The following is a 25,498-nucleotide window of genomic DNA, read 5'->3' on the forward strand; positions in this document are numbered from 1 at the left end:
CAGACACACAGGGAGGGGGTTGTGTCTCCCCATCTCACTCCTCTCCGTGTGTGAACGCAGAGATCCCTACGCCCGGACCCTCCATCTCCGTCAGCCCCAGCGGGGTGATCACACTGGGGAGAGCTGTCACCATCCGCTGTCAGTGTCGGTGCGAGGCCAGGACATTACTGCTGTATAAAGATGGAATCAAAATCTGGGCACTGGATGCTGCTGGGGACGGGGGTGAATTCACCATCCCCAGCGCCAGGCGGAAAGACAGAGGGGCCTACAGCTGCCGATCTCGCTCCAGATCGGAGCCACCCGACTGGTCGTATCCGAGTAACATTGTGCAGATCACTGTAGCAGGTGAGGGCTCCAGCTCGCTGTCGTTGCTCCCAGCCTGACACTGAGCCAGACCTCAGGGTGGTCTCTGGGCAGATGAGATGCTCCTTGGGGTGTTGTTTAACCTGCCTGTGCCTCCATTTCCCCTTGTACGAATGGGGAATAATCATCCTTCCTGCACCTTGTTTCTGGTTAGATAGTCAGGGCTTGGCTTTAGGGTGGGGGCTTTTTCTCACTGCGTCTGTGCAGCATCTAGCACCTCTGATTCCCAGCCCTCTTCTGATCTAACTTCTAGCTCCCACACCCTTCCCAGAGCTGGGGATAGAACCCAGCAGTCCTGACTCCAGGCTGTTGGGCCGACAATAAATAGATAGACGGGTACAGAGGGGACCTCTGGATTTAGATTCCCGGGTAGTTCTGGCTGTAGCTCCCAGGAATCTCTGGGATCTCGGAGAGGTTCCTCTGTCTGGGTTTTCTCCTAGGGCCCCGTCTCTGGGACTGTGCGGTGAGGACGGGGCGCAGTGACTGTGCTGGGGTCTGTCTCACGCTCTGTCCCCTTCTCACTGCAGAGCTCAGCTACCCCAAACCCTCCATCTCCCTGCGCCCCAGCGGGGGGGTAGTCTTGGGGGGAGCCGTGACCGTCCGGTGTTGGGGTCGGCACCAGAACATGAGGTTCCTTCTGTACAAAGATGGAAACCTGAACGCGCTGCAGAATGCAGAGCTTCCTGGGGCTGAGTTTCCGATTCACAATGTGAGCCGAGGAGACGCAGGGAGTTACAGCTGCTATTATCATGAAAAATTGAACCCGTTCATCTGGTCGCAGCCCAGCGACCCTGTGGAGCTGGTGGTAGCAGGTGAGGGGCCCAGCTCAGTCTCCCCGCTCCCAGCCCCACACCCAGCCAGACCCTCAGGGGTAGGGGCATGTGAAAGTGGGGAAGCAGGCGCAGGGTTCCCCTGAATCAGTGGGGCCGGAGCACAGAACTCCTCCGGGGAGCAGAGCCAGCTCGTCTATCCCCAAACTCCCTCCCAGAACCTGCACCCCCCTGCCCTGCACCCTCACCCCCTGCCCGAGCCTGGAGCCTGCCCCCAAACTCCGTCCCAGAGCCTGCACCCCCCTCTACACCCCCTCCTAAACCCCCACTCCCAGCCCAGAACCTGCACTCCCAGCCCACTACACCCCCTCCTAAACCCCCACTCCCAGCCCAGAGCCTGCACCCAAACTCTGTCCCAGAGTCTGCACTGCAGACCCCCTTACCCACCCAAACTCCCTCCCAGAGCCTGAATCCTGCACCCCAATTCCCAGCCCAGGACCTGCAGCCCAGACCTCCTCCCCCGACCCAGACTCCCTCCCAGAGCCTTAGGCAGATGGGGGGTGGTGGAGCTTTTTGGGGGGCAGGTTCTGGGCACCACCAAAATTTCTACAAACCTGCCACCCCTGGGTTGAGGTACAGGCTCTGGCTGGGGGTGCAGGTTCTGGGATGGGGCCAGGTGTGACAAAGTGGAGATGAGGGAGCTGGGATTCAGGAGGGGGCTCCGGGCCAGGGCCAAGGCCAAGGTGTTTGGAGTGTGGGAGGGGGGGTGCAGGCTCTGAAGAGGGGCTGGCAATGAGGGGTTTGGGGTGGAGGAGGTGGCTCCAGGCTGGGGCAGGGGGTTGGGGTACATCCATCTTTGATTCTATGAAGGGGTTTGGGGTCCCAGCAGCGCTTTCCGGGGCTCAAGGAAGTGCCCACCAGGTCCCTGCGGCGGCTCTGTGGGGTGTGTGCTACCCTCACGCCTGCAGGCTCCGCTCCCCGCAGCTCCCATTGGTCACGGATCCCAGTCCATAGGAGCTGCAGAGCCGACACTGGGTGGGGGCAGCGCGCAGAGCCTCACTGGCCACCCCTGCGCCTAGGGGCCGCAGGGACCCAGCAGCTACTTCTGGGAGCCACGTAGAGCTAGGGCAGGCAGGGAGCTTGCCTTAGTCCCGGGCGGCCGCTGTGCCGCTGACCTGACTTTCAACGACCCAGTCAGCAGGGCCTGCTGCAGCCGCCAGGGTCCCTTTTTCACCAGGCAACCCTAGTCCCCACTCATAAGCGGCAGGTTTGTATAATTTTTGGTGGTGCCCAAAATGGTGGTGCCCCCTCCACCCCGCTCCCACCCTGTAAGCTGATATGAAATGAGGGAGAGAGGAGGGATAGCTCAGTGGTTTAGAGCATTGGCCTGCTAAACCCAGGGTTGTGAATTCAATCCCTGAGGGGGCCACTTGGGGACTGGTCCCGCTTTGAGCAGGGGGTTGGACTAGATGATCTCCTGAGGTCCCTTCCAACCCTAATAATCTATGATTCTAAGCTACAACACATCAGCATTACAAGGGTCAATTAAAAGTGGAAAGTCAGAAGCAGCACTTGCCTGCTTCAATATACAGTATTATATTTTGTTGTGACAAAGTGGAAATGTTCTTAATGTTTTCTCTGAATATTGTGTGGGTGCCTCAGTTTCCCCTGCAAGATGCCAACTGAAGGTGTTGGGGACAACGAGATCAGGTGGCCTTCTTGTCTGGAAGGGACACAAAGGCCAGAGGAGGGAGTGTCAGTTTGGAGCTGGCTGGGGAAATGGAGAGAGGCCCAGAACTTGGGTCTGGGCTCCCGACCCCTCAAGATGGACCTGACTTGAGGGGTCCTGTTTTCTGTACCTACAAGCTCTGTTTCAGACTGTGATCTGTCGTCTAATAAACCTTCTGTTTTACCGGCTGACTGAGAATCACGTCTGACTGCGGAGTTGGGGTGCAGGGACCTCTGGTTGCCCCAGGATCTGCCTGGGCAGACTCACTGTGGAAAGTGCATGGTGTGGAAGGGCATACTGAATGCTCCGAGGTCAGACCCAGGAAGGTGTAAGCTTCTTGCCCTGGAAACAGTATGCTCAGAGAGAGGAGGCCCCCCAGAGTCCTGACTGGCTTTGTATGAGTAGTTCCAGAGCATCCCAGCATCCCCTTCCACACCATGTGCTTCCTGGAAGTCCAAACAGGCACTGACACTCCCTCCTCTGGCCTTTGTCTCTTTTCCAGGCATTAGGAGGCCACCTGATCTCTTTGTCTCCAATACCTTCAGTTGGCACCTTGCAGGAGAGCGGCCCAGGCCATCAGTTGCCTGGAGACAGGGTTTCGGCCATTCTCTGTGCAGATGGCATCACACTGGCCCTCTAGGGCTCTACAACAGTCATACCCCCTTATCCCACCATCTACATCCTTGAGAAATGCAAAGGGAAACTGAGGCACCCACACAGTATTCAGAGAAAACATTAAGAACATTCCCACTTTGTAACACCTGTATACGACTAGTTATATACTTTAAAGGGTGTAAAATAATGAAGTATTGTGCTAAACACAATGAAACACAATGGGGGAGCCTCCTCTCTTGGAGCAGACTGTCTCCAGGGCAAGAAGCTTACACCTTCCTGGGTCTGACCTCAGAGCATTCAGCCATGAGGGCACATTTTTAGCCTCATAACTATATACATGAAATTACAACCTATAACATCACTATCACAACAACACTCCTGAGCCTTCCGAAGACACCTGGCATGACAAACTTCGCTTTGGATAGCACAAAATTATTTCACAAGGATGAAAAAGGTGGTGCAGGGTGTTTCCCTGAGATACAGAGTGTCAGACACCCCCTCACCCCACTCCATAGAGTAACTAGGAGCCAAATCTGGCTCCTAAGTCTGATGAAGCAGATGGGAACTATCCCTGGTTCAATGCCCTGCCCCCCACAAGCTGTGAGGATTGTGGGGATGGGATGTGGATTTATTTCAGCTCATTCAAATGCTAACAGGGCCCATCTGTGGGCTCTAGATCCCCTCGGGGAAACGAAATGTTCCCTGTCAGTGCAGCCATGGGGAAAACCTCCCAGATCCACCCCCAACAGCTCCCTTCCCTGCACTCACAACCCCCCATATCCCAAGCCCTGGGGAACAGTGGGTCTTGTGTGACTCCCGCCAGTCACAGACTCTATTTCCAATCCTGGGGTGGGGGGCAGAGCTGCAGGGGGCCCACGGCTCAGGCTCCCTGGCTGGCCTCAGGTGTGGGGGGGGGGCAGGTGATCTCTCATGCAGCCGGATCCTTAGCTATGTCTGAGTGAACCCCCTGCCCCCGAGCCCCATGGGCAGGCAGTGCCAACCCTGGTAGGGGATAGACTGCTAGAGAGGCCGAATGACGGATGGACTGAATTGGGGTGGGGGGGGGCTGTCTCCCCTATTTAAATCCTGTCTCTTGTTGAAAGCAGGGCGTGAATACCCCAAACCCACCATCTGGGTGAGCCCCAGCAAGGTGGTGGCGCTCAGGGGAAACGTCACCATCCGCTGTGTGGGTCGGTACCCAGGCATGGAGTTCGTTCTGCGTAAAGCTGGACACCCGAACCCGCAGGTGTGGACGGTGCGTGATGGGACCGTGGCTGAATTTCCCATCCCCAGTGTCGGCTGGGAAGATGGAGGGAGCTACATCTGCGAATATCACTCCATAACGGATCAGAGTCGCTGGTCATATCTGAGCGACCCCGTCAAGATCATTGTAGCAGATGAGGGGCCCGGCTCAGCACCCCGGCTCCCAGACCCGCACCCAGCCAGACCCTCTGGGGGTCTCTGAACTTGTGGAACACTCAGAGCCAGGCTCTGCCCTGATCCCTGGGCCCAGCAGAGGGGACACCTGGCCGGGGAGTGGAGACAGAGTCACTGGAGGGTCCTCACCCAGGGGAAGCTGCAGAGCAGGGGGGCCTTTCCCAGACAACAATCAGTTAAGGGGCCATAGGCAGAGCTGAAGGTTATAAACCTCAGTGTATAGTAGAGACTTGCACAGTCTCCTACAAGTCTGTGGTGGTGCTGTGCACAGAACCCAGCAGTCCTGGCCCCCATCCCCTCTGCTCTCCCCACTAGACCCCACTCCCCTCCCAGAGCCGGGGACAGAACCCAGGAGTCCTGGCTTCCAGCCCTCCCAGCAGAGAAGCCAGGGAGTGAATGGACCCTAGGCACTGGCTTGGCCTGTGACACGCTCTGTGACTCCTGCTGTTAGCCCAGGGCCGAGCACCCACAAAACAAGACACCCACAGTTAGCGGAGACCTCTGAAAATGCTGATATCAATAGCTCTGGATCCCTTATATTGGGGGAGCACAGAATCATAGAATATCAGCGTTTGAAGGGACCTCAGGAGGTTCTAGTCCAACCCCCTGCTCAAAGCAGGACCAATCTCCAACTAAATCATCCCAGCCAGGGCTTTGTCAAACCTGTCCTTGAAAACCTCTAAGGAAGGAGATTCCACCTCCTCCCTAGGGAACCCATTCCAGTGCTTCACCACCCTCCTAGTGAAATAGTGTTTCCAAATATCTACCCAAGATTTCCCCCACTGCAACTTGAGACCATTGCTCCTTGTTCTGTCATCTGCCCCCACTGAGAGCAGCCGAGCTCCATCCTCTTTGGAACCCCCCTTCAGAGAGTTGAAGGCTGCTATCAAATCCAACCCTCATTCTTCTCTTCTGCAGACTAAAAACTCCAGTTCCTCAGCCTCTCCTCATAAGTCATGTGCCCCAGCCCCCTGATCATTTTCGTTGTCCTCCGCTGGATTCTTTCCAATTTGTCCACATCCCTTCTGTAGTAGGGGGACCAAAACTGGACGCAATACTGCAGATGTGGCCTTATCAATGCAGAATAGAGGGGAATAATCACTTCCCTCGATCTGCTGGCAATGGTCCTACTAATGCAGCCCAATTTGCATTGGCAACAAGGGCACATTGCTGACTCATATCCAGCTTCTCATCCACTGTAACCCCCGGGGCCTTTTCTGCAGGACTGCTGCTTAGCCACTCAGTTGCTAGTCTGTAGCAGTGCATGGGATTCTTCCATCCTAAGTGCAGGATTCTGCACTTGTCCTTGTTGAACCTCATCAGGTTTCTTTGGCCCAATCCTCTAATTTGTCTAGGTCACTTTAGACCCTATCCCTACCCTCCAGTGTATCTACCATTCCCCCGTCTTAGTATCTTCTTCAGACTTGCTGATGGTGCAATTCATCCCATCCTCCAGATCATTAATAAAGATGTGGAACAGAACTGGCCCCAGGACCGACCCTTGGGGCACCCTGCTTGATACCGGCTGTCAACTAGACATGGAGCCATTGATCACTACACGTTGAGCCCGATGATCTAGCCAGCTTTCTATCCACTTTATAGTCCGTTCATCCAATCCATTCCTCTTTAACTTGCTGTCAAGAATACTGTGGGAAGCCGTATCAAAAGCTTTGCTAAAGTCAAGATATATCACATCCACCGCTTTCCCCTCATCCACAGAGCCCGTTATCTGCTCATAGAAGTCAATCAGGTTGGTCAGGCATGACTTGCCCTTGGTGAATCCATGCTGACTTTTCTTGATCACGGTCCTCTCCTCCAAGTGCTTCAAAATGGATTCCTTGAGGACCTGCTCCATGATTTTGTCAGAACCCCCACCCCCGCCATGATCAGGGCCCTGTTGTGCCTGGCACTGCACAAACACAGAGTGAAGAGATAGTTCCTGCCCCTGGGAGTTCACTAAGGAAAGTGAACCTGTCTGAGCTTCAGTTTCCTCCTGTGTAAAATGGGGATAATGACACCTCCTTGCCTCCCAGGGGGCTGGGAAGGTGATTTCCTTCCTGTGTGGGCTCAGGCCCTGTGGTGCTGGGCGCCAGAGACCAACCTGTGAGTCGCTCTGTGTCCAGGGCAGGCCGGACGCAGGGAATGAGGCAGGGGCCACACACGGGCATATGAGGATCCCAAGAACTAAGGAGCAGTGGCTCGGTGTCTGTGGGACTGGGAGCCCAGCTCACAGGGCCGGGATTCTGGGTCAGGGGACTCTGGGCTCTGGGAGAGAATCTCAGCCCAGGGACCCCTGGATCTGTCTGTGACTTGGGCCAGCCAGGGAGGCCAGGGCTGGGTGGGTGCCCGGGTCTGGCTCTCACAGCCTGTCTCCTGTGCGCAGATTCCAGCTTACCCAGACCCAACATCTCTCTGAGCCTCATTTGGCTCAATGCCCCAAGGGCAAACGCCACCATCCGGTGTCAGGGGCAGCGCCGGGATGTGAGGTTCTTCCTGCACAAGGCTGGAGACCTGAACCCGCAGCGACACATGGACCCTGCTGGGACCGGGGCCAAGTTCCGCATCCCCAGCGTGGGCCGGCAGCACGGAGGGAGCTACAGCTGCAGCTACCGGCCCCGGTCAGAGCCCTTCGTCTCGTCATACGTCAGCAGCTCTGTGGAGCTGGTGGTAGCAGGTGAGAGGCCTGGCTTGGTATCCCCTCTCCCAGTCCACACCGACCCGGGTCATCGGGGGATCTCTGCGCCGATGGGACACTCACAGCCAGGCTCTGCCCTGAGCCCTGGCCACAGCAGAGGAGATATCACTGGAGGGTTCCCCAGCTAGGGGGAGCAGCAGCAGCTGGAGATTTCGGGGCTGAGGGGGGATTCCTGCCCCCTAGAGCAACTGCAGAGAAGGGGGCTTTTCCCAGGGGGATGCTCCCCTGGGTTGCTCCTGTTCTAGGGACCCATAGAGGAGCTGGGTCCTGGGGGGGAATCGCTGATTCACTGTTTCAGCCCCTCTCCCCACTCTGACAGATGCTGATTCTATTCCCGCAGGCGGAACCGACCCGATTCACCCTGGAGCGTCGCCGGCTCCCACACGCCTGGGCAGCGCGGGGCCAGGTACCAGGGGCCAGGTGGGGTGGGGGGGTGGAATCTGCCATTGAACCAGCGGTGGAAACAGGTCATGGTGCCTAGGGGCTGGGGCTGGTTGCGGGGGATGAGGGCAGAGAATCCAGAAGGGTGGGGCCCAGACATCAGGGAGAGGGCAGCCCCTGCCCCTCACTCATCACCAGACCCCCAGCTCCCCCGATGCCCTGCCCTCCAGGTCGCGGCCTGGAATTTGCTGGGAGATCCCAGGGGAAGGGCAGGATCTGGGGGGCTGGGCTGTGAAACTGGGAGGTGCCAGAGTCCTGAGGCACCCCCCCACCCCTCACCCCTCTTGGGCCACATGACATCCCCCTGGCAATTAGAGTGAGCATTATCCAGAATTCCCTCGGTTCTTCCTTCCTCTTCCCCTCACTGTGGTCTCAGGGGACCCCCTGACCCTCCCCGCAATAGATGTTTTGCTGCCTCTGTCTGCGCCCTGGTCCCCAGAGCCCTGGGCACCGCCTGAGTGTGGGGGGACAGTGGGTAACGTACCAGCCTCCCCCTGCGTGCACTGCCTGGTTGTGTTTCTCAGCAGCCGAGATACCCTGGGGATGGGCTCACTGCACAGCAGACAGGCCAGGGAAGAGGCACCTGTGAGGGTGGACAGAGGGATCCTATGGGCATAGGGAGCTGGGGTGGTTCCCTGTTCTGGGGGCTGGGATCCTGAGGCTCTGATTGTCCCCATCCCCTGGCCAGTCCTGGGGTGCCGGGTGTCTCGGGGGGCAATTCATCCACCTGGGAACCCCCTTCACTAGGGAAGCTGAGGCTCAGCCCCCAGGACAGCAGGACGTGGCCTCCCCTGAGTGGGGCTGGTCCTGGGGTGGCCCAGAGTCGCAGCCCCTGGGAGACCCCCAAAGGGGGGCTGGATTGGACTTGCCAGATGGGGGTCGGGGCTGGGGGCTCTGCTCCCGGGGCAGAGCCAGCTGCTGATCTCCCCATCCAAGCCGCCCAGTGACTCTTCCCTTCCCCTGCAGCAGGCTCCCCCCCGGAGCGCCTGGATTTCACCAAGGCCAACATCGCCCGCCTGGCGCTGGGCGCCGTGGTCCTGCTGGTCCTGGGACTGATCCTGGTTGAGGCCTATTACAGCTGCCTAAGAGGGACAAGCTAGGTGAGGTGACCCCCCCCCATTCTGTGCCTCTTGCTCCCCGCTGGGGCTGGGTCAAGGGTGACATGGGCCCCCCTAACCCACCATCTCTCTGCACCCCTAGGAGCCTGGATGGGGCCATGCACGGAAGAGAATCTCCCTGGGGGATGATCCACTTCCCCTTGGAGGCTGACACACCAGCACAAAGCCCCCTGCCCCCAAACACCCCTGCGGAGAATCCCCCGCTCCCCAAACAGCTCCCAACCTGACAGCAACACCCCACGAGCACCCGTACCAGCTAGAGGAACTGCCCCTGGGCTGGGCACATTGGGCTACCCACGGAGCAGCCCCTGGAGGGCGCCAGGGTCCCACTCAGTGGCCCAGCCGGGCTGGTCTCTGCCTGGGGTTGTCAGTGGGGAGTGGGGCCATGGTGGCCTCCCTAGGGGCCCCAGATGGACCTAACTAAAGGGGGCCCTGCTGTCTGTGCCTGCAAGACCTGCCTTGGACTGTGTTCCCGTCGTCCAAATAAACCTTCTGCTTTACTGGCTGGCTGAGAGTCATCGTGAATCGCAGGGAGTCGGGGGTGCAGGCCCTTGTGTCACCCCCACACCTCGTGATAGAAAGTGAGTGAGAAGTTCATGCACGAATGACCGTTGCGGGGAAAGTTGGCGAAACAGAAAGACGGGATTAGTCCAACCTGACTGGCCGCCGGACAGACCCCACGGGCCAGGCTGGGGCCGGGCTCGGGCCAGCCTGGGACACGGGAGAAGTGGGGGAGCAGAAATCTGTGACCCACAATTGGGGTGTTGGAAACGAGGCCTCATTGATGGACAAAATATTGTAGGGACGGGCTGTGCCGCCCACCACCCTTTGGGGGCCTTAAAGAAAGAGACTCGCTTCACTGTCGCGGCTGCAACCCCCCCGTCTTCTGGGCCCCCTGGGCCGTCCACACTCTGCTTCGCGGAGACGTCCTGAGGACAGCGGCCGGAGAGAGGGACCCTGACACCATCGCCCCTCCCCCGGCTGAACCCCCAACTTGGGAGGAAACGGGGTCAGACTTTAACAGCAGCTGCGGTGATGCCGGCTCCAGCCCAGCTCCGCCGGCTCCTCTGCCCCACCCCCAGGACAGTCGCTAGCGTCTCCGGGGCCAGTGGGGAGACCCCCAAACCTGGGCGATTTTCCAGCTAGAGACTCGCTCCAGCGAACGGGGCCAGGGCTGGAACAAACCCCTCCTTTCACACGGCGCCTGCCACGGCTCCCCCGGTTCCTGCTCTGCTGGATCTGTAACAGCCGGTTCCAGGGGTCAAGGGGGGGTTTGCCGTGGGGCTGAGCAGGCTGCAGGCTCTGGACCCTGCCCCCGGCCCGTGTTTAACCCTGTTCAGTGTGGGGCAGGGGCTGGGGCGTGTTTGCATCTTGGGCCTTTTATTGTGTCTCCATGAACACAACAGGGTGCAGAGGGATTTAGCTGCCGCTGCTTCTGACCCCCATCCCTGCCTGGTGTTTGGGGGAAGCTGGCTGCGGGGAGCTGGGAGTTTGAGGGAAGTAGGTTGGGGGTGTTGGGATGGGGGCTGAGGGCAGCAGGGCTGGGATGGGGGACAAGAATTTGAAGGCAGACATGCTCCCGCCAAAGGTCAGAGCCGAGGCGGGGGGGGTACAGGATTGTTGGGGGGTTTGAGGGGGTAGGAGGCAGATGGTGACCCCAAGGAGGGCGCTGGGATTTCCACCCTTCAGTAGCTTCTCCTCCTAGTCCTGCCCCCTCAGTCCTGGGTCCCCCACTTTCTTTCCCCTCAGTCTCCTGCCCCGCACAGCACGCCATACCCCCCTCTGACCCACATTCCCTAAGGGAGGTTGAGGGGTATGAGGCATAGGACAGAGGTGGGCAAACCTTTTGGCCCGAGAGCCACATCTGGGTATGGAATGCTCACAAAATTGGGGCCCAGGGTGGTGCTCTGGGCTGGGATGCAGGAGGAGGTCAGGTAGTACTTCCCTCAAGCAGCAGCATGTCCCCCCACTGGCTCCTATAAATATGTATGGAGATGTACCTATGCATGGAGTGGGAAGGGACCCCTGCCTTTACTAGCAGTACTGATTTTGCCCCAGATCCCTAAGTGGCCCCCTCAGGGATTGAGCTCACAACCCTGGGTTTAGCAAGCCAATGCTCAAACCACACTGCGCTATCCCTCCTGTGTGGGGGGCTCTGTACTGCCCTGTACACAGGCCCACCCCTGCAGCTCCCATTGGCTGTGACGAGAGCCAGACTAAAACTTCTGAAGGGCCGGATGTGGCCCCTGGTCTGTAGTTTGTCCAAGCCTGGAATAGGGGATGGGGTGGGCAGAAGGGGGGAGGGGATGGGGAGCATGAGGGGACACAACGGGGGGTGAAGAGGCATGGGACAGGAGGCAGAATTGGGGGGATGAGGACCTGATGGAGGGGATGTGAGGGAACTGCAGGCTGGAGGGAATGAATGGGGGAGGGTACACAGGCCATGGGGACATGAGACGGGGTGGGGATGTGAATGGGGGAGGGGACGCAGGCCGGGGGCAGAATAGGGGGGCCAAGCTGGGGCATCTGCCGGCGGTGGGGGTTCTCTTGAGTTTTGGCCCCATGTTCTTGTCTCCTCGCCTATCAGCTCCCTCTCCCCCGTGTCCCTTTCACAGCATCCTGAGGTCGAAGAGGGAAATCGGCTCAGCGGTCCTGGGAAGGGACACGGGACCTTTCACCTCTAGGGGGCTGGCTCTGATCTGTGTCCTTTTCTCTAAACACCAGACCCCACCCTGCAACCAGAGACAAGGAGAGAACCCAGGAGTCCTGGCTCCCAGCCACCCCCGCCCCAATCACTAGACCCCATTCCCCTCCCAGAGCCGGGGTGTATAACGGGGAAGGTGCCGGGCATCAGGTTCACGCAGAGTTTCGCAGGCAGTAGCAGAAACAGGAAGCGAGCGCCGGCTCTGGGCAGACTGCCCCTTTCGCAGATTTATTCACTGTGCTTTTAACAACTCGGGATCTACATTTACCCCTCCCTCCGCTGCTCATGGGAGCTAGAAACCACAACCCCTCCCCGCCCCCTGTCCTGTCTCTGTACCACATACAGTGAGCTAAGAACGCATCTGCAGCAACAGTACGTGAGAAGAAGTTTGGCCAGGCCCTCCACCATCATGCTCCAGGGCAGGACTACAGTGTGTGTTTTATAGTAAGAATTAATGTCTTAAAATAAATAAATAAGACAGTGGATACTAGTATTAGCCATTTTCTTTTTATTCATGCCTTGTAAGTGACAGAGAGGATTTTGTCTGTGTCTCTGTTAATTAGATTAGAGGGATTTCAGAGGCCCAGGCCCCAGTGTGGGGAAGGACAGTTGCAAAATTTAGTAAGGTCTAATTTGTGATGCCTTTCTTGTGCAGCATAAAACACTGCTATTTGCTACCTTTTGAAGGTCTCTGCAAAGAACTCTTTGTGTGAATGAGGAATGTGTGCATCAGGGAAAGATAAGGTGTGAAGGTGTGACGAACTGGGAAAGTTCTTAATGTTTTCTCTGAATACTGTGTTGGTGCCTCAGTGTCCCCATGGCAGTTCTTAAGTATCTGGCAGAGCAAAGGGCCAGTGCACCTAAATGCCTGACACTCTGACAGCAACTGATGTCCTGGGCCCCTCCTCTGCAAAGGTGCCAGCTGAAGGTGTTGGAGACAATGGGATCAGGTGACCTCCTGGCCCGGGAAAGGAGCTGAGGAGAGAGGAGGGGCTGGGAGGGGTTGTTAGTCTGGAGCTGGCTGGGGTCAAGGGTGGAGGGCAGACCTGGGGGTCTGGCTCACTGCCCCCCAGAATGGACCCAGCCGAGGGGTCCGGTTCGCTGTATCTACAAGCTCTGTTTTAGACCCTGTTCCTGTCATCGAATAAACCTCTGTTTTACTGGCTGGCTGAGAGTCACGTCTGACTGCAAAGTGGGGATGCAGAACCCGGTGGCTTCCCCAGGACCCCGCTGGGGTGGACTCGCTGTGGGAAGCGCACGGAGGGGCAGAGGATGCTAAATGCTCCAAGGAGAGACCCAGGAGGTGAAGCTGTGTGAGCTTCTTGCCCTGAACAAGTCTGCTCCAAGGGAGAGGAGGCTCCCCAAAGTCCTGACTGGCTTGGTGGGGAGCAGTTCCAGAGCATTGCCCGGGGACTCCGTGACAGAAGGCCATTGTTGAAGTCACATGGCCAAGGGAGGAAGAGTGAAGAAACTGAAGAGACTCAGAGACACCAGAGAACCATCAGTGCACATCCATGGTTGAGGAGAGGCAGACTGATGACCCTGAGGTGAAAGCTGGCACCCTTAAAACACAAGATAACTGATTAAATTGAAACCAGACAGGATGACCCTCTCGGAGGTGTTTTGGGCCATAGACTCATAGACTCTAGGACTGGAAGGGACCTCGAGAGGTCATCGAGTCCAATCCCCTGCCCTCATGGCAGGACCAAATACTGTCTAGACCATCCCTAATAGACATTTATCTAACCTACTCTTAAATATCTCCAGAGATGGAGATTCCACAACTTCCCTAGGCAATCTATTCCAGTGTTTAACTACCCTGACAGTTAGGAACTTTTTCCTAATGTCCAACCTAAATCTCCCTTGCTGCAGTTTAAGCCCATTGCTTCTTGTTCTATCATTGGAGGCTAAGGTGAACAAGTTTTCTCCCTCCTCCTGATGACATCCTTTTAGATACCTGAAAACTGCTATCATGTCCCCTCTCAGTCTTCTCTTTTCCAAACTAAACAAACCCAATTCCTTCAGCCTTCCTTCATAGGTCATGTTCTCAAGACCTTTAATCATTCTTGTTGCTCTTCTCTGGACCCTCTCCAATTTCTCCACATCTTTCTTGAAATGCGGTGCCCAGAACTGGACACAATACTCCAGTTGAGGCCTAACCAGCGCAGAGGAAAGCGGAAGAATGACTTCTCGTGTCTTGTTTACAGCACACCTGTTAATGCATCCCAGAATCACGTTTGCTTTTTTTGCAACAGTATCACACTGTTGACTCATATTAAGCTTGCGGTCTACTATAACCCCTAGATCTCTTTCTGCCATACTCCTTCCTAGACAGTCCCTTCCCATTCTGTATGTGTGAAACTGATTGTTTCTTCCTAAGTGGAGCACTTTGCATTTATCTTTATTGAACTTCATCCTGTTTATCTCAGACCATTTCTCCAATTTGTCCAGATCATTTTGAATTTTGACACATCAAAAGATAAGACCAATTAAGGAGTAACCGGTCACAAACTGAGACAGCAAAATCCATAGACTTCAACGGAGAAAAAGGACTATAAGAACAGGGTGCTTGGCCATGGGACTTTGGGTTCATCTTGCCACTACTCCAGGAGCATCGGATCACGACCGACAGAGCCCGGCTCCCCTCTGCAACCAATCTGGCTGGCCGCTAGATTGATCCAGACTCTGGACTGGTAACTATAAACATCAACTGGTGGGACCGTGTGCATGGTGTGCGTGTGTGGCTGAAAAGCATATGATGTATTCTCAATAAATGTGGTGTGTTGCCTTTTCCCCTATAAAAAGATCTCGTGTGCTCTGTTTAAGCATAATATTTTAAGGGTAAGGCAGGAGTGGCCGACCTATGGCTCTTGAGCCACCTGAATCTCTTCAGAAGTTAATATGCAGCTCCTTGCATAGGCACCAACTCTAGGGCTGGAGCTACAGGTGCCAACTTCCCAATGTGCTGGGTGGTGCTCACTGCTCAACCCCTGGCTCTGCCACAGGTCCTGCCCCCACGCCACTCCTTCCCGCCCCCTCCCCTGAGCCTGCCGTGCCCTTGCTCCTCCCCGCCCCCCAAGCCTCCTGCACGCCAGGGAACAGCTGATCAAGAGGTGCCGGAGCGAGGGGGAGGGTGCTGATTGGCGCAGCTGCTGGTGGGCGAGAGGCACTGGGAGTGGGGTGGGAGGAGCTGATTGGGGGCGAAAACTTATGCTGAAATAAATTTGTTAGTCTCTAAGGTGCCACAAGTACTCCTGTTCTTTTTGCGGATACAGACTAACACGGCTGCTACTCTGGAACCTGACCTATTACTGTGGCTCTTTGGCAATGTACATTGGTAAATTCTGGCTCCTTCTCCAGCTCAGATTGTCCACCTCTGGGATAAGGTCTTGGTCTGCAGCCAGATTAAAAGAGCAGCCGAGCAGCAGCCATTAGCTGAGAAGCAGGAAGTCACCTCCTCACATTCTATCAAAATGACATTAAAACAATCTCATATCAGGCTGCTAAGAAGGAGACCCCTGTCCTAATGGCCCCCACCATCACCAGATAGAGAAACAGAGCTTAAGATGGTCAAAGAAAACTTGGTTTGATAACATCTGGTCTGGCAAGATACCACTTAGTGGTTGTGGCTGTGAAATCCTCATTTCTTTACTGTTTTGTCATTATGGTCCCCACTTCCCCATTGTTTGTCTGTAGGGTCTCGGTCTGGTTCTTGAATTGTTTCTGGCTGTGACATAATTAATTTTGCCAGGCGTAAATGAATTAAGGTGGTGGGGTCGGATTGATTAGAGAATTTTGTTACGCCATGTTAGGATTGGTTAGTAAAATTTTAGTATAATGATTGGTTAAGATTTAGCTAAGCAGGGCTCGAATTTCACTATATAAACTGGGGGCCAAAAGGAAGCTTTTTGGGAACCAACTCCTGGACACGGCCTCAGAGATCGGAGCTGCCAGACCTCAATGCTCTGCCAGTGACAATGGGCAGAAACTGGAGTCCCCCAGATGGACCCGATCCTGACTGGCCATCACGAAAAGTTTGTCTATCTTATTGGGAGTGGTGAGCACTGGATGTGTAGTGTCTGCCATCTGGTTTTGGTGATGGTTAATAAATAGAGGTTAAGGATATTACTGTGGAAGGCTCTTTCACTGGTAAAAGGTCCTGGACACCTGCAGAAGCAGTATACGCCCGGAGCCCTATGGATTGGGGAAAGGGTGTGGGTACTTTAATTGACCAAATTAGTTACACCCTGAGCCCTATGAATTGTGTAAGGGTGCCTGGAGCCCTAGGAATTGGGAAAAAGCGGGGTGCCCTAATGTGTTCAGGTAACATCCCATGTCCAGCCGGACACTTGGGGGGAGGGAGGGAACTCTGCATTGATGGACCACTCAGAGCCAGGCTTTGCCCTGAGCTCTGTGCCTAGCAGAGGGGACGCCCAGCCGGGGAGGGGGGACGGAGTCACCGGGGGGTCCCAGCCAGGAGGGAGCAGCCATCTACCCTGCACATGGTCTGACGCTGCCCTGGTCACTGCGATGTCGGGCGCCTGCCAGTCAAGCATTAAGCGATGTGGCCCCGTCTGTCACGGGCGAGTCATTCTCTCTGGTCCTCTCCCCGTGGGAGGTCTGTGCCCTCCACGGATGGTCTGGTCTGGGGCGGTTTGGATGATCTTGCACTTTGCACTATTAAATTTCATCCCATTTCTATTACTCCAGTTTTCAAGGTCGTCCAGATCTTCCTGTATGATGCCTCGGTCTTCCTCCGTATTGGCAACACCTCCCAGCTTGGTGTCAGCTGCAAATTTTTTTAGTACGCGCCCAGTTTTTGTGCCAAGGTCAGTAATAAAAATGTGAAATAAGTCTGGTCCCGAGCTAAGTTCCCTGCAAGCTGCACAGCGGCACAGCCACTCAGCAGCTTATTTAGCACCGCGACTGCGTTTGGGGAACCCCCCTGGCTGCAACATGCCACAGCTGGGGAGGGGCCGCCCAATCCCAGCCCTGGCCCAGACCTGCCGGGGCTGGGGAAGAGGCACCTCTTTCCCCAGCCCAGGTGCTGCTGCCAGAAGAGAGAGCTGGGGGGAATCCTCTCTCCCCGCTGTAGCCCCAGAGCACATGCCTGCACCCGCAGCCAGAGCCCTCATCCCCCCTGTACAGGGAGACTTTGACAAACCAGTAAAGTGCCTCAAACCACTACGGCTTATTGTAAAAAGCAACCTAGTCAGCAGGCTGTAAAGTGGCCATGCGGCTTGACCAAGGCAGGAGGGGAGGGGGGTTTAGGGTGCCACAGAAAGGGCAGCTTGACCCCACATCCTTCCTGATAAGAATTGTGTTGAAGTTGCTGATATGCCCCAGGAATGTCTATTGGGGTCTCAGGGCTGCAGACTCTGGAAAAACCCACTCCTGGTTAATCAATAATCAGAAGGAACCTCTTACTTGCCCCTTGGAACTGTTTGCTTGACAAGTTTTCTTTAAGGGATGTGTCGGTGTATTACTAATGTATAAATAAGGGGGAAAAGCTTGAGATGGGGGGATTCTGGAGGACTGGTCTCTCCCTCTGGGTGCATCTTGTGTTCCCCACTGGCAGACAGGCTGCCACTGTGCCACTCGAGAGCTACACTCGGTTTTGGTAATTATCGAGGGTTGTGGGTGTTTTACTAATCTTGCTGCGGACGTGTGTAAGTGCGTGAGATGAAGTAAAGTTTAGTTTTAAGTGAAAGCACTCTTGTGTTGTCCTGTTTGTGGCAGCCATCTATCGGTCGGGCGGCATAGATAAGAAAAATACAAAAAAAATTATTTCTTCTAAGCTTACAGAAACGTTTTCATTTTAAGCATAACTGAAATGTACTAAGGTCATGGACTTGACCTGTGCCCCAACCAGCATTAAATCATGTTACAGCAGGTGACAGCCTGAGCATGTTACCCCTGGTCCTTTAGTTCAAAAAGTCGCTTTTCTCACCTTTGTTCGTGTGAACTGAAGTGCAGCGTCTGAGAGGGAGCCAAAGACCGGCCACTGACATTTTCAAGTGATAAAGCAGCCAACGACGTCCGTCTCCCATTGGCCATTGGCGATCGCAGATACGTTTTAATGAGCCTGAGCTTCGAAAAGCTCTGCTCACCACACACGACTGTGGCCAGCGGCGTGAGCAGAAGCCTCAGAGCTGCTCACACATTAGGAGAAGTGTCCCGGAGCTCTGCCTCACGTGTGTGGTGGAGAACTTGGAGTGGGGAGCGCGTCCCGTGTGGCAAAAGGTGACGGACTTTGTCCGATTCGACAGAGAGGTCTTTGTCATTGACGTCCGAACAGTCCCCATGCATCAGCGCCCGAAGGTCCGTACAATGGCTCAGCCGTGTTTTCCTGTCTGCCGGCAGCTTATTAAAGTTGTACAACCCCCTTCTCCCCCTCCCTCCCCGCCGTGTCTTTTCATGGTGCTTCTTTCATTGGTCCGAACCTTTCTTCGATAGATGCTTGAGCAGGGTCAACAAGAGTTAAAAAAAATTCCCACTGGCATTTTTCTTCTGAAACATTTTACTTTAAACATTCGATTTTCCCTTTTGTCGCTAACAACAAAACCAGCCCCCCTGAGTCTGACGCCTCCCTCAAGCCCAGCACCCCAGGTGGTCGCCTACCCCTAACGCCAGCCCTGGTGCCAGTGCATCAGGTTCACGCAGAGTTTCACTGGGAGTAGCAGAGACAGCAAGCGAGCGCCGGCTCTGGCAGACTTCCCCTTTCACGGCTTTATCGGCTCTTCCTTTAACGACTCAGGATGTAAATGTATCCCTTCCTCCCCCTGTCACAGGGGCCAGAAACTGCAACCCTCCAACCCCCTTCCTGGTCCTGTCTCTGTCCCACACCACTGGGCTAAGAACAGCATCTGCAGCAACGGACCTTAGAAGGAATTTGGCCAGGCCCCTCCACCCTCATGCTCCAGGGTGGGCACTGCACCCAGCCAGTCAGGAAGGAATGTCTGCTCTCCTCCATGGGAGAGGGTTTCTTCATGGGGGACACTGTGTGTGTGTGGGGGGGAGCCCTCCTCTGCTCTGAGCTGCGGCTCCAGGGAGGCTACACGGGCCTGTTGGAAAAAGTCAGGGCAGCCTGGGCACCTCTTGACACCTCCTGAGGTTCCCCCTCTTCCCAGCTGGTCCCTGGACTGGGCAGCTCCCATGTGGGGCTGGGTGGTGAAGGGGGTGGAGGGGACCAGGCAGCTGCAGGAGGGATTATGGTTTGCTGGTCATTGCAGGGAGCTGGATTTGCCCTGGCAATGGTAAACTTGGGATGGAGATTGCTGAGAAACCATCTGATGGGGAAGGAAGGGGCCGAGTGCATCACGGGCTTCCTGGTGCTGCAGCCCCCGGCGCAGTTCCTCATTCCGCTCGCACTCGGGCCTCAGGCTTGGTGGAGCTCAGCACTGCGGTGTTGGTGACAGCACTGAGTTGCCCCCACTGCCCATGGCATCTGCTCTCACCGTCTTCCTCCTCGGTGAGTATCAGAGACAACCAGGGCACGTGCCCATGGGGGGATCTGACCCCAGGGTGTAGGATTCAGTTGCTCTGGGATCTGGTCCCTAACGACCCATCTCCTTTCCAGGCTGCTGGCTGGCCGGGTGGAGCAGGGTGTCCGGACGTGAGTATTTGTGGGGAATGGGGCAGCTGGGGGAATTTCCACATTAAGGAAGAGGGACATGGGTGTGGGGAGGGGTGCAGATTCCCCAAAGAGGTGATCCTGTCAGATCCCTGTTCCCCTCCACACCGAGGTGGGGACTGAGACCTTGCCCCACTCATTACAGGTTTGGGCACCACACAGGGTGAATTCACCGGCACTCAAAGCTCTGCCCCCCCCAGGAAATACAGAGTGAAGGCACCAGCCACCCCGCAGCGCCCCCGCACTGTGCCCAGGGAGCTGGCAGGAGCCTGGGGAATGGGTCAGGCAGAGCAGGGCTGTAAGACGTGGACACGCAGAGGGACTGGAGCAAGGCCCCGTTGTGTCTCACCCTCGGCTTGCTGCACACACGTGTGTCACTGCTTTGCTCGTGGGTCAGGCTCAGCCCGGCCCGGCGGTCGGAACGTCCCCTGAACGGCTTTGGGAATATTCCGTCCGCAAAGGGGCTGCCAGCACCGTGCAGAGCGGAGCTAATTCCCCAGCGGCTGAGAGTGGTTTGGGGCGGAGCAGAGCCAGAGTCTGAGCCCCAGGGGTGGGCAGAAAAATGTTAAAACAACCGGGGGTTTTGCAAAGGTGTTCTTTTTGAGGGGGACGGATGGGGGTGGGGCTGTTCTGGGAGCTGCTTGTGCAAAGGACCTGAATTTGGACCAGGAACCCCACAGGGGAGATCCCAATTCACTGAGTGCAGTGTGGAAAGGGCCAGATCTGCTCTCAGCCCATCAGATTCAATCTGGAGTCACCTCTGACTGCAGCGGGGACGGGGCTGGATTGACCCTGGAGAACTGAAGGAATCTGAGACTGGAAATCTCCTTCCCCCATCCAGTGTCTAGGGCCGGCTCGACACCAGCTGAGCAAGCTCGTGCTTGGGGCGGTAGATTCTACGGGGCGGCTTCCGCCCAAGCCTAGGGCAGCACGGCCGCTTTTTTTTTACTTTTTTTTTTGTTCGTTGCTCCGGTCGCCTTGTAGGGGGCGGAGGAGGGGAGTGCCCTGCAGCAAACCTGGCAGGGCAACCCGTGTCCTTCCCTCCCCGCCGACTGGAGCGGAGCGGAGCCCTCCCGGCAGGCGGCGCGGCGGTTGGGCCGCGGGGTGAGCGCCCCACTGATGCGCTGGCTGCCCCCTTTCTCCCCCTCCCCCCACTAGACCAGGTGCACACTCGGCAGCACAGGGAGTCCCCCTGCACCCTGGCTCTGGCCGCCCTGTAGGGTTTTGTGTTTTGTTTTTTCCCCTGCTTTGCCGGCCGTGCCGTCCCCCACTGCCCACGCTTTGCCGCTCCAGCTGCGCCGTTTTCTTGTTTTGTTCCCCCACACACACACTTTGCCACTCCGGACGTGCCGTGGGTTTTTTTTCCTCTGCTTTGCCACTCCGGCGGGGGGCCCCTCCTTTTTATTTTTTGCTTGGGGCGGCAAAAAAACCAGACCCGGCCTGGCTGTGCCCCAGGGCCGGGCGGGGGGTGAAACGCTGGAGCGACAGATGGGCAGAGGATTGAATCAGACGGACGCGGTTTGTGTCACCCCCACTTACTGCCTGTTTGTTTGTGAATCCAGAGGGGTCCTACCCCAAACCCTCCATCTCTGTCAGCCCCAGTGGAGTGATCCCCGTGGGGGGAAACGTCACCATCCGATGTTGGCATCAGCACCAGAACATGAGGTTCCAACTCTACAAGGCTGGAGATGGGAACTATCTGTCTTACACAGACCCTGCCGGCTCTGAGGCTGAATTTCCCATCACCAGCGCCAGACGGGAACACGGGGGCAGCTACACCTGTCGTTATTGCTACAGATCAGGAGGAACTGTCTACTCGGAGCCCAGCGACCCTGTGCAGATCATTGTAACAGGTGAGGGGCCCATCCCGGCGCCTCGCCTCCCAGCCCCACACCCAGCCAGGCCCCAGGGGGTCTCAGCAAGCCCTGACCCAGCACAGGGGACACCCAGGGCGGAGATGGGGGAAGAAGGGACAGAGTCACTGGGGGGTTCCCCAGCCAGGGGGGAGCAGCAGCCCCTGGAGACTCGGGGCAGGGAGGCTACTTTAACGCTGCCCCTTGTGCGTAGGGACCGGGAGTCGCTATTTAATCCCGTGGGGGTGGGGGTGACTGGGGCAGGGCACAGAGAGCTGCGCTCCGGGGCTGGGGCGGAGAGGGAGCCGCTCTCCAGAAGTGGGGGTGAGTGGGGCAGGGTGGAGGAGGGGGAGCTGCACTGGGAGGGTGGGGGTTGGGGTGAGAGGGGAAAGGAGTGGGGCAGGGTCGGGGAGGGGGAGCCCCGCTGCAGGTGGGTGTGGGTGTCAATGGGGCAGGGAGTGGGGCAGGGCGGGGGAGGGGGAGTCCCGCTGCAGGTGGGTGTGGGTGTTAATGGGGCAGGGAGTGGGGCAGGGCGGGGGAGGGGGAGCCCCGCTCCAGGTGGGTGTGGGTGTCAATGGGGCAGGGCGGGGGAGGGGGAGTCCTGCTGCAGGTGGGTGTGGGTGTCAATGGGGCAGGGACTGGGGCAGGGCGGGGGTGGCGGAGCCCCGCTCCAGGTGGGTGTGGGTGTTAATGGGGCAGGGAGTGGGGCAGAGTGAGGGAGGGGGAGCCCCGCTCCAGGTGGGTGTGGGTGTCAATGGGGCAGGGAGTGGGGCAGGGCGGGGGAGGGGGGGCCCCGCTGCAGGTGGGTGTGGGTGTCAATGGGGCAGGGAGTGGGGCAGGGCGGGGGAGGGGGAAGGGGAGCCCCGCTCCAGGTGGGTGTGGGTGTCAATGGGGCAGGGAGTGGGGCAGGGGGAGCCCCGCTCCAGGTGGGTGTGGGTGTCAATGGGGCAGGGCGGGGCAGGGGGAGCCCCGCTCCAGGTGGGTGTGGGTGACAATGGGGCAGGGAGTGGGGCAGGGCGGGGGAGGGGGAAGGGGAGCCCCGCTCCAGGTGGGTGTGGGTGTCAATGGGGCAGGGAGTGGGGCAGGGCGAGGGAGGGGGAGCCCCGCTCCAGGTGGGTGTGGGTGTCAATGGGGCAGGGCGGGGCAGGGGGAGCCCCGCTCCAGGTGGGTGTGGGTGACAATGGGGCAGGGAGTGGGGCAGGGCGGGGGAGGGGGAAGGGGAGCCCCGCTGCAGGTAGGTGTGGGTGTCAATGGGGCAGGGAGTGGGGCAGGGCCCCGGCCGATTAGCTGCCCGGCTCCTGCAGGCTCCAGCAGCAGCCGCTCTTCCCGCCCCCTGGTGGCACAGGCCGGGTACTGCAGGGAGTCCGGTTTAGTGTCCGGTCCGTGGCCCTGCCAGGGTCCCTGTTCAACCCCCTTTCCGGCTGAAAACGGGACACCGGCAGCCCTGGGCCCTGCGGTGCCGGGACCCAGAGACCGGCCCGTGAGTCGCTCTGTCCAGGGCAGGGAACGAGGCAGGGGCCACACACGGCATGTGAGGACCCCAAGCACTAGGGGGCTGTGACTCGGTGTCTGTGGGGCTGGGAGCCCAGCTCGCAGGACGGGATTCTGGGTGGGGGGAGCTCTGGGATCTGGGAGAGAATCTCTGCCCCGGGGGGCCCGGATCTGCCCGTGGCTGGGGGAGCCCAGGGCTGGGTGGGTGCCTGGGTCTGGCTCTCACAGCCTGTCTCCTGTGCGCAGATCCCAGCTTACCCAGACCCTCCATCTCCCTGAGCCCCACTGGGGTCGTGGCCTTAGGGGCAGACATCACCATCCTGTGTCAGGGGCAGCGCCGGGACGTGAGGTTCTTCCTGCACAAGGCTGGAGACCTGAACCCGCAGCAACACATGGACCCTGCTGGGGCCGGGGCCGAGTTCCGCATCCCCAGCGTGGGCCAGCAGCATGGAGGGAACTACAGCTGCAGCTACCGGCCCCGGTCAGAGCCCTTCGTCTCCTCGCAGCCCAGCGACACCGTGCAGCTGGTGGTAGCAGGTGAGGGGCCCGGCTCACCTCCCAGCCCCTCACCCAGTTGGGTCCTCGGGGCCTTGGCACTGCCCTGGGCCCAGCAAAGGGGTCGCCCGCCCGGGGAGTCACTGGGGGGTTCCCCAGCCAGGGGGAAGCAGCCGCCGCTGGAGATTTGGGGCTGAGGTGGGATCCTGGTCCCCAGACATCTGTCTCCACTCTGGGAACACAAATTGGAGTCGGGGCCCAGGGACTGCTGAGCCGGCACCCCCCCCCCCCGTCCCGCCATGAATGACAATGACGATAGAAGCTGAGTTGCGGGGGGGGGAGGAACGTTGCTGTCTCTGTTTCAGCCGCTCCCCCCATCCTGACAGAAACTGGTTCTATTCCCACAGGGGGAACCGACCCGACTCAGCTGGGAGTGGCGCCGGCTCCCACAGGCCCGGGCAGCGCGGGGGCAGGTACCAGGCCGGGGGTGGAATCACCATCGAACCAGCCCTGGAAGGCTCATGCTGTCCAAGGAACATTCCCTGGGGGTTGGGGCTGGTTGGGCAGGATGGGGGCAGTGACTCCTGGTGCGTGAGCCCAGCCCCTGCCCCTCCCTCACCACCAGACCCCCAGCTCCTCCGGCACCTCCTGCCCTGTAGGTTGCTGCCTGGAAGCTACTAGGGGGTCCCAGGAGAGGGACAAGATCTGGGGAGCCTGGCTCTGGGGCTGGGACCAGCTGGGTGCCCGGGCGGGGCCTGGGACTAGGGTTGCCAGGCATCCGGTTTTTGACTGGTACATCCGGTTGCAAAGGGACCCTGGCGGGGCAATTGAAAGTCAGGGCAGCTCCAGGGAAGCTGCCGGCATCTCCCTCTGGCTCCGAGGCGCAGGGTGGCCACAGGGGCTCTGAGCACTGGCCCTGCCCTGAGCGCTGGCTCTGCAGCTCCCCAAGCCCCTGCCCCAGCCCGGTGAAAATGAGCAAGTGAGTGAGGGTGGGGGACAGCGAGCGATGGGGGGGATGCAGAGAGTGGGGGTGGGGCCATAGGGCAGGGGCTGTTTGTCCACCTGGGCAACCACCTTGTTGGGGAAGCTGAGGCCCCAGGGCCAGAGCTGCCAGACGAGGGGTTGGGGGCTCCGCTCCCAGGGCAGCACCAGCTGCTGATCTCCCCGTCCGAGCTGCTGAGTGACTCTCCCCTTCCCCCCACAGCAGCCCCCCCGGGGCACCCAGATTTCACCTACGCCAACATCACCCGCCTGGGGCTGGGCGCCGCAGTCCTACTTGTCCTGGGGCTGATCCTGGCTGAGGCCCGTTACAGCCGCCTGAGGGAGGTGTCTTAGGTGAGGTGACCCCCCCGTTCTGTGCCTGTTGCTTCCCCCAGGGGCTGGGCCCATGGTAACATGGGCCCCTCTAACCCGCCATGTCTCCCCCAGGAGCCTGGATCTGGTTGTGTAGAGAAGAGAATCTCCTCAAGGGATGAGCCACTTCCCCTCAGGGGGCTGAGATGCCAGCACAACCCCCGCTGCCCCCAAACACCCCTGCCTTTGAGAATCCGCCCCGACTGCTCCCAACCCAACAGTCACACCCCAGGAGCGAACCCCGACCCCCAGCCTAGAGGGTGCTGGGCTGGACTCACTAGACCCCACTGACCTCCCAGAGTCAGGGGGAGAACCCAGGAGTCCTGGCTCGCAGGTGGATGCAATAGACAAGGCAGCTGCTGATGATGTGTCCTGCCATCCGGACTAGGGGGTTCAGGAGCAGTGTGGGGTACAAACCGACCCCTAGATGCAGGCAGCTATTATTTGAGGGGGAGGGAAAGTGGGCAGGAAAGAGTGGATGGGGTCAGGGGCAAGCGTGAGGTGCCGGACATCAGGCGAGGGCGCCCCTGGCAGTAGCACCAGCTACTCTGGAGGGAGGAGCTACTGCGGGACACCTCTAGGGGGAGACCTGGCTCCATGGAGGGGCATCCACCAGCCAACGTATCCCCTGGCTATGTACAGCCCCGTGCACCCTGCCTTAGCTGAAGGGGGTGTCACTCCTTGTCCCTGGGGATGGTCCTGGCCAGCTCCTGCAGCTGCTCTCGGTAAACCTGGGCAAAGCGCTTTCTCTGCGCCGTGGTGAAATGGTTCTTCCAGTCACTGACGACCCCTGCGAAGCAG

General features: G+C 58.3%; 1 protein-coding gene across 1 annotated transcript in view; it reads left to right on the forward strand.

Annotated features, from left to right (window-relative positions):
- LOC127036922 (immunoglobulin superfamily member 1-like) overlaps nucleotides 1-25,498 on the forward strand; it is a 133,252-nt gene that overhangs the window by 78,187 nt on the left and 29,567 nt on the right. Inside the window, exons 16-26 of the mRNA XM_050928206.1 lie at nucleotides 61-345; nucleotides 804-1,175; nucleotides 4,584-4,881; nucleotides 7,305-7,588; nucleotides 7,950-8,015; nucleotides 9,017-9,111; nucleotides 17,942-18,193; nucleotides 19,178-19,343; nucleotides 19,452-19,487; nucleotides 21,068-21,358; nucleotides 23,096-23,386. Of these exons, the coding sequence (XP_050784163.1) occupies nucleotides 61-345; nucleotides 804-1,175; nucleotides 4,584-4,881; nucleotides 7,305-7,588; nucleotides 7,950-8,015; nucleotides 9,017-9,111; nucleotides 17,942-18,193; nucleotides 19,178-19,343; nucleotides 19,452-19,487; nucleotides 21,068-21,358; nucleotides 23,096-23,386 (2,436 nt within the window). The remainder of the gene's footprint in view (nucleotides 1-60; nucleotides 346-803; nucleotides 1,176-4,583; nucleotides 4,882-7,304; nucleotides 7,589-7,949; nucleotides 8,016-9,016; nucleotides 9,112-17,941; nucleotides 18,194-19,177; nucleotides 19,344-19,451; nucleotides 19,488-21,067; nucleotides 21,359-23,095; nucleotides 23,387-25,498) is intronic.

This window comes from Gopherus flavomarginatus, chromosome 18 (genome assembly GCF_025201925.1).
Source record: "Gopherus flavomarginatus isolate rGopFla2 chromosome 18, rGopFla2.mat.asm, whole genome shotgun sequence".
NCBI classification, from domain to species: domain Eukaryota; kingdom Metazoa; phylum Chordata; order Testudines; family Testudinidae; genus Gopherus; species Gopherus flavomarginatus.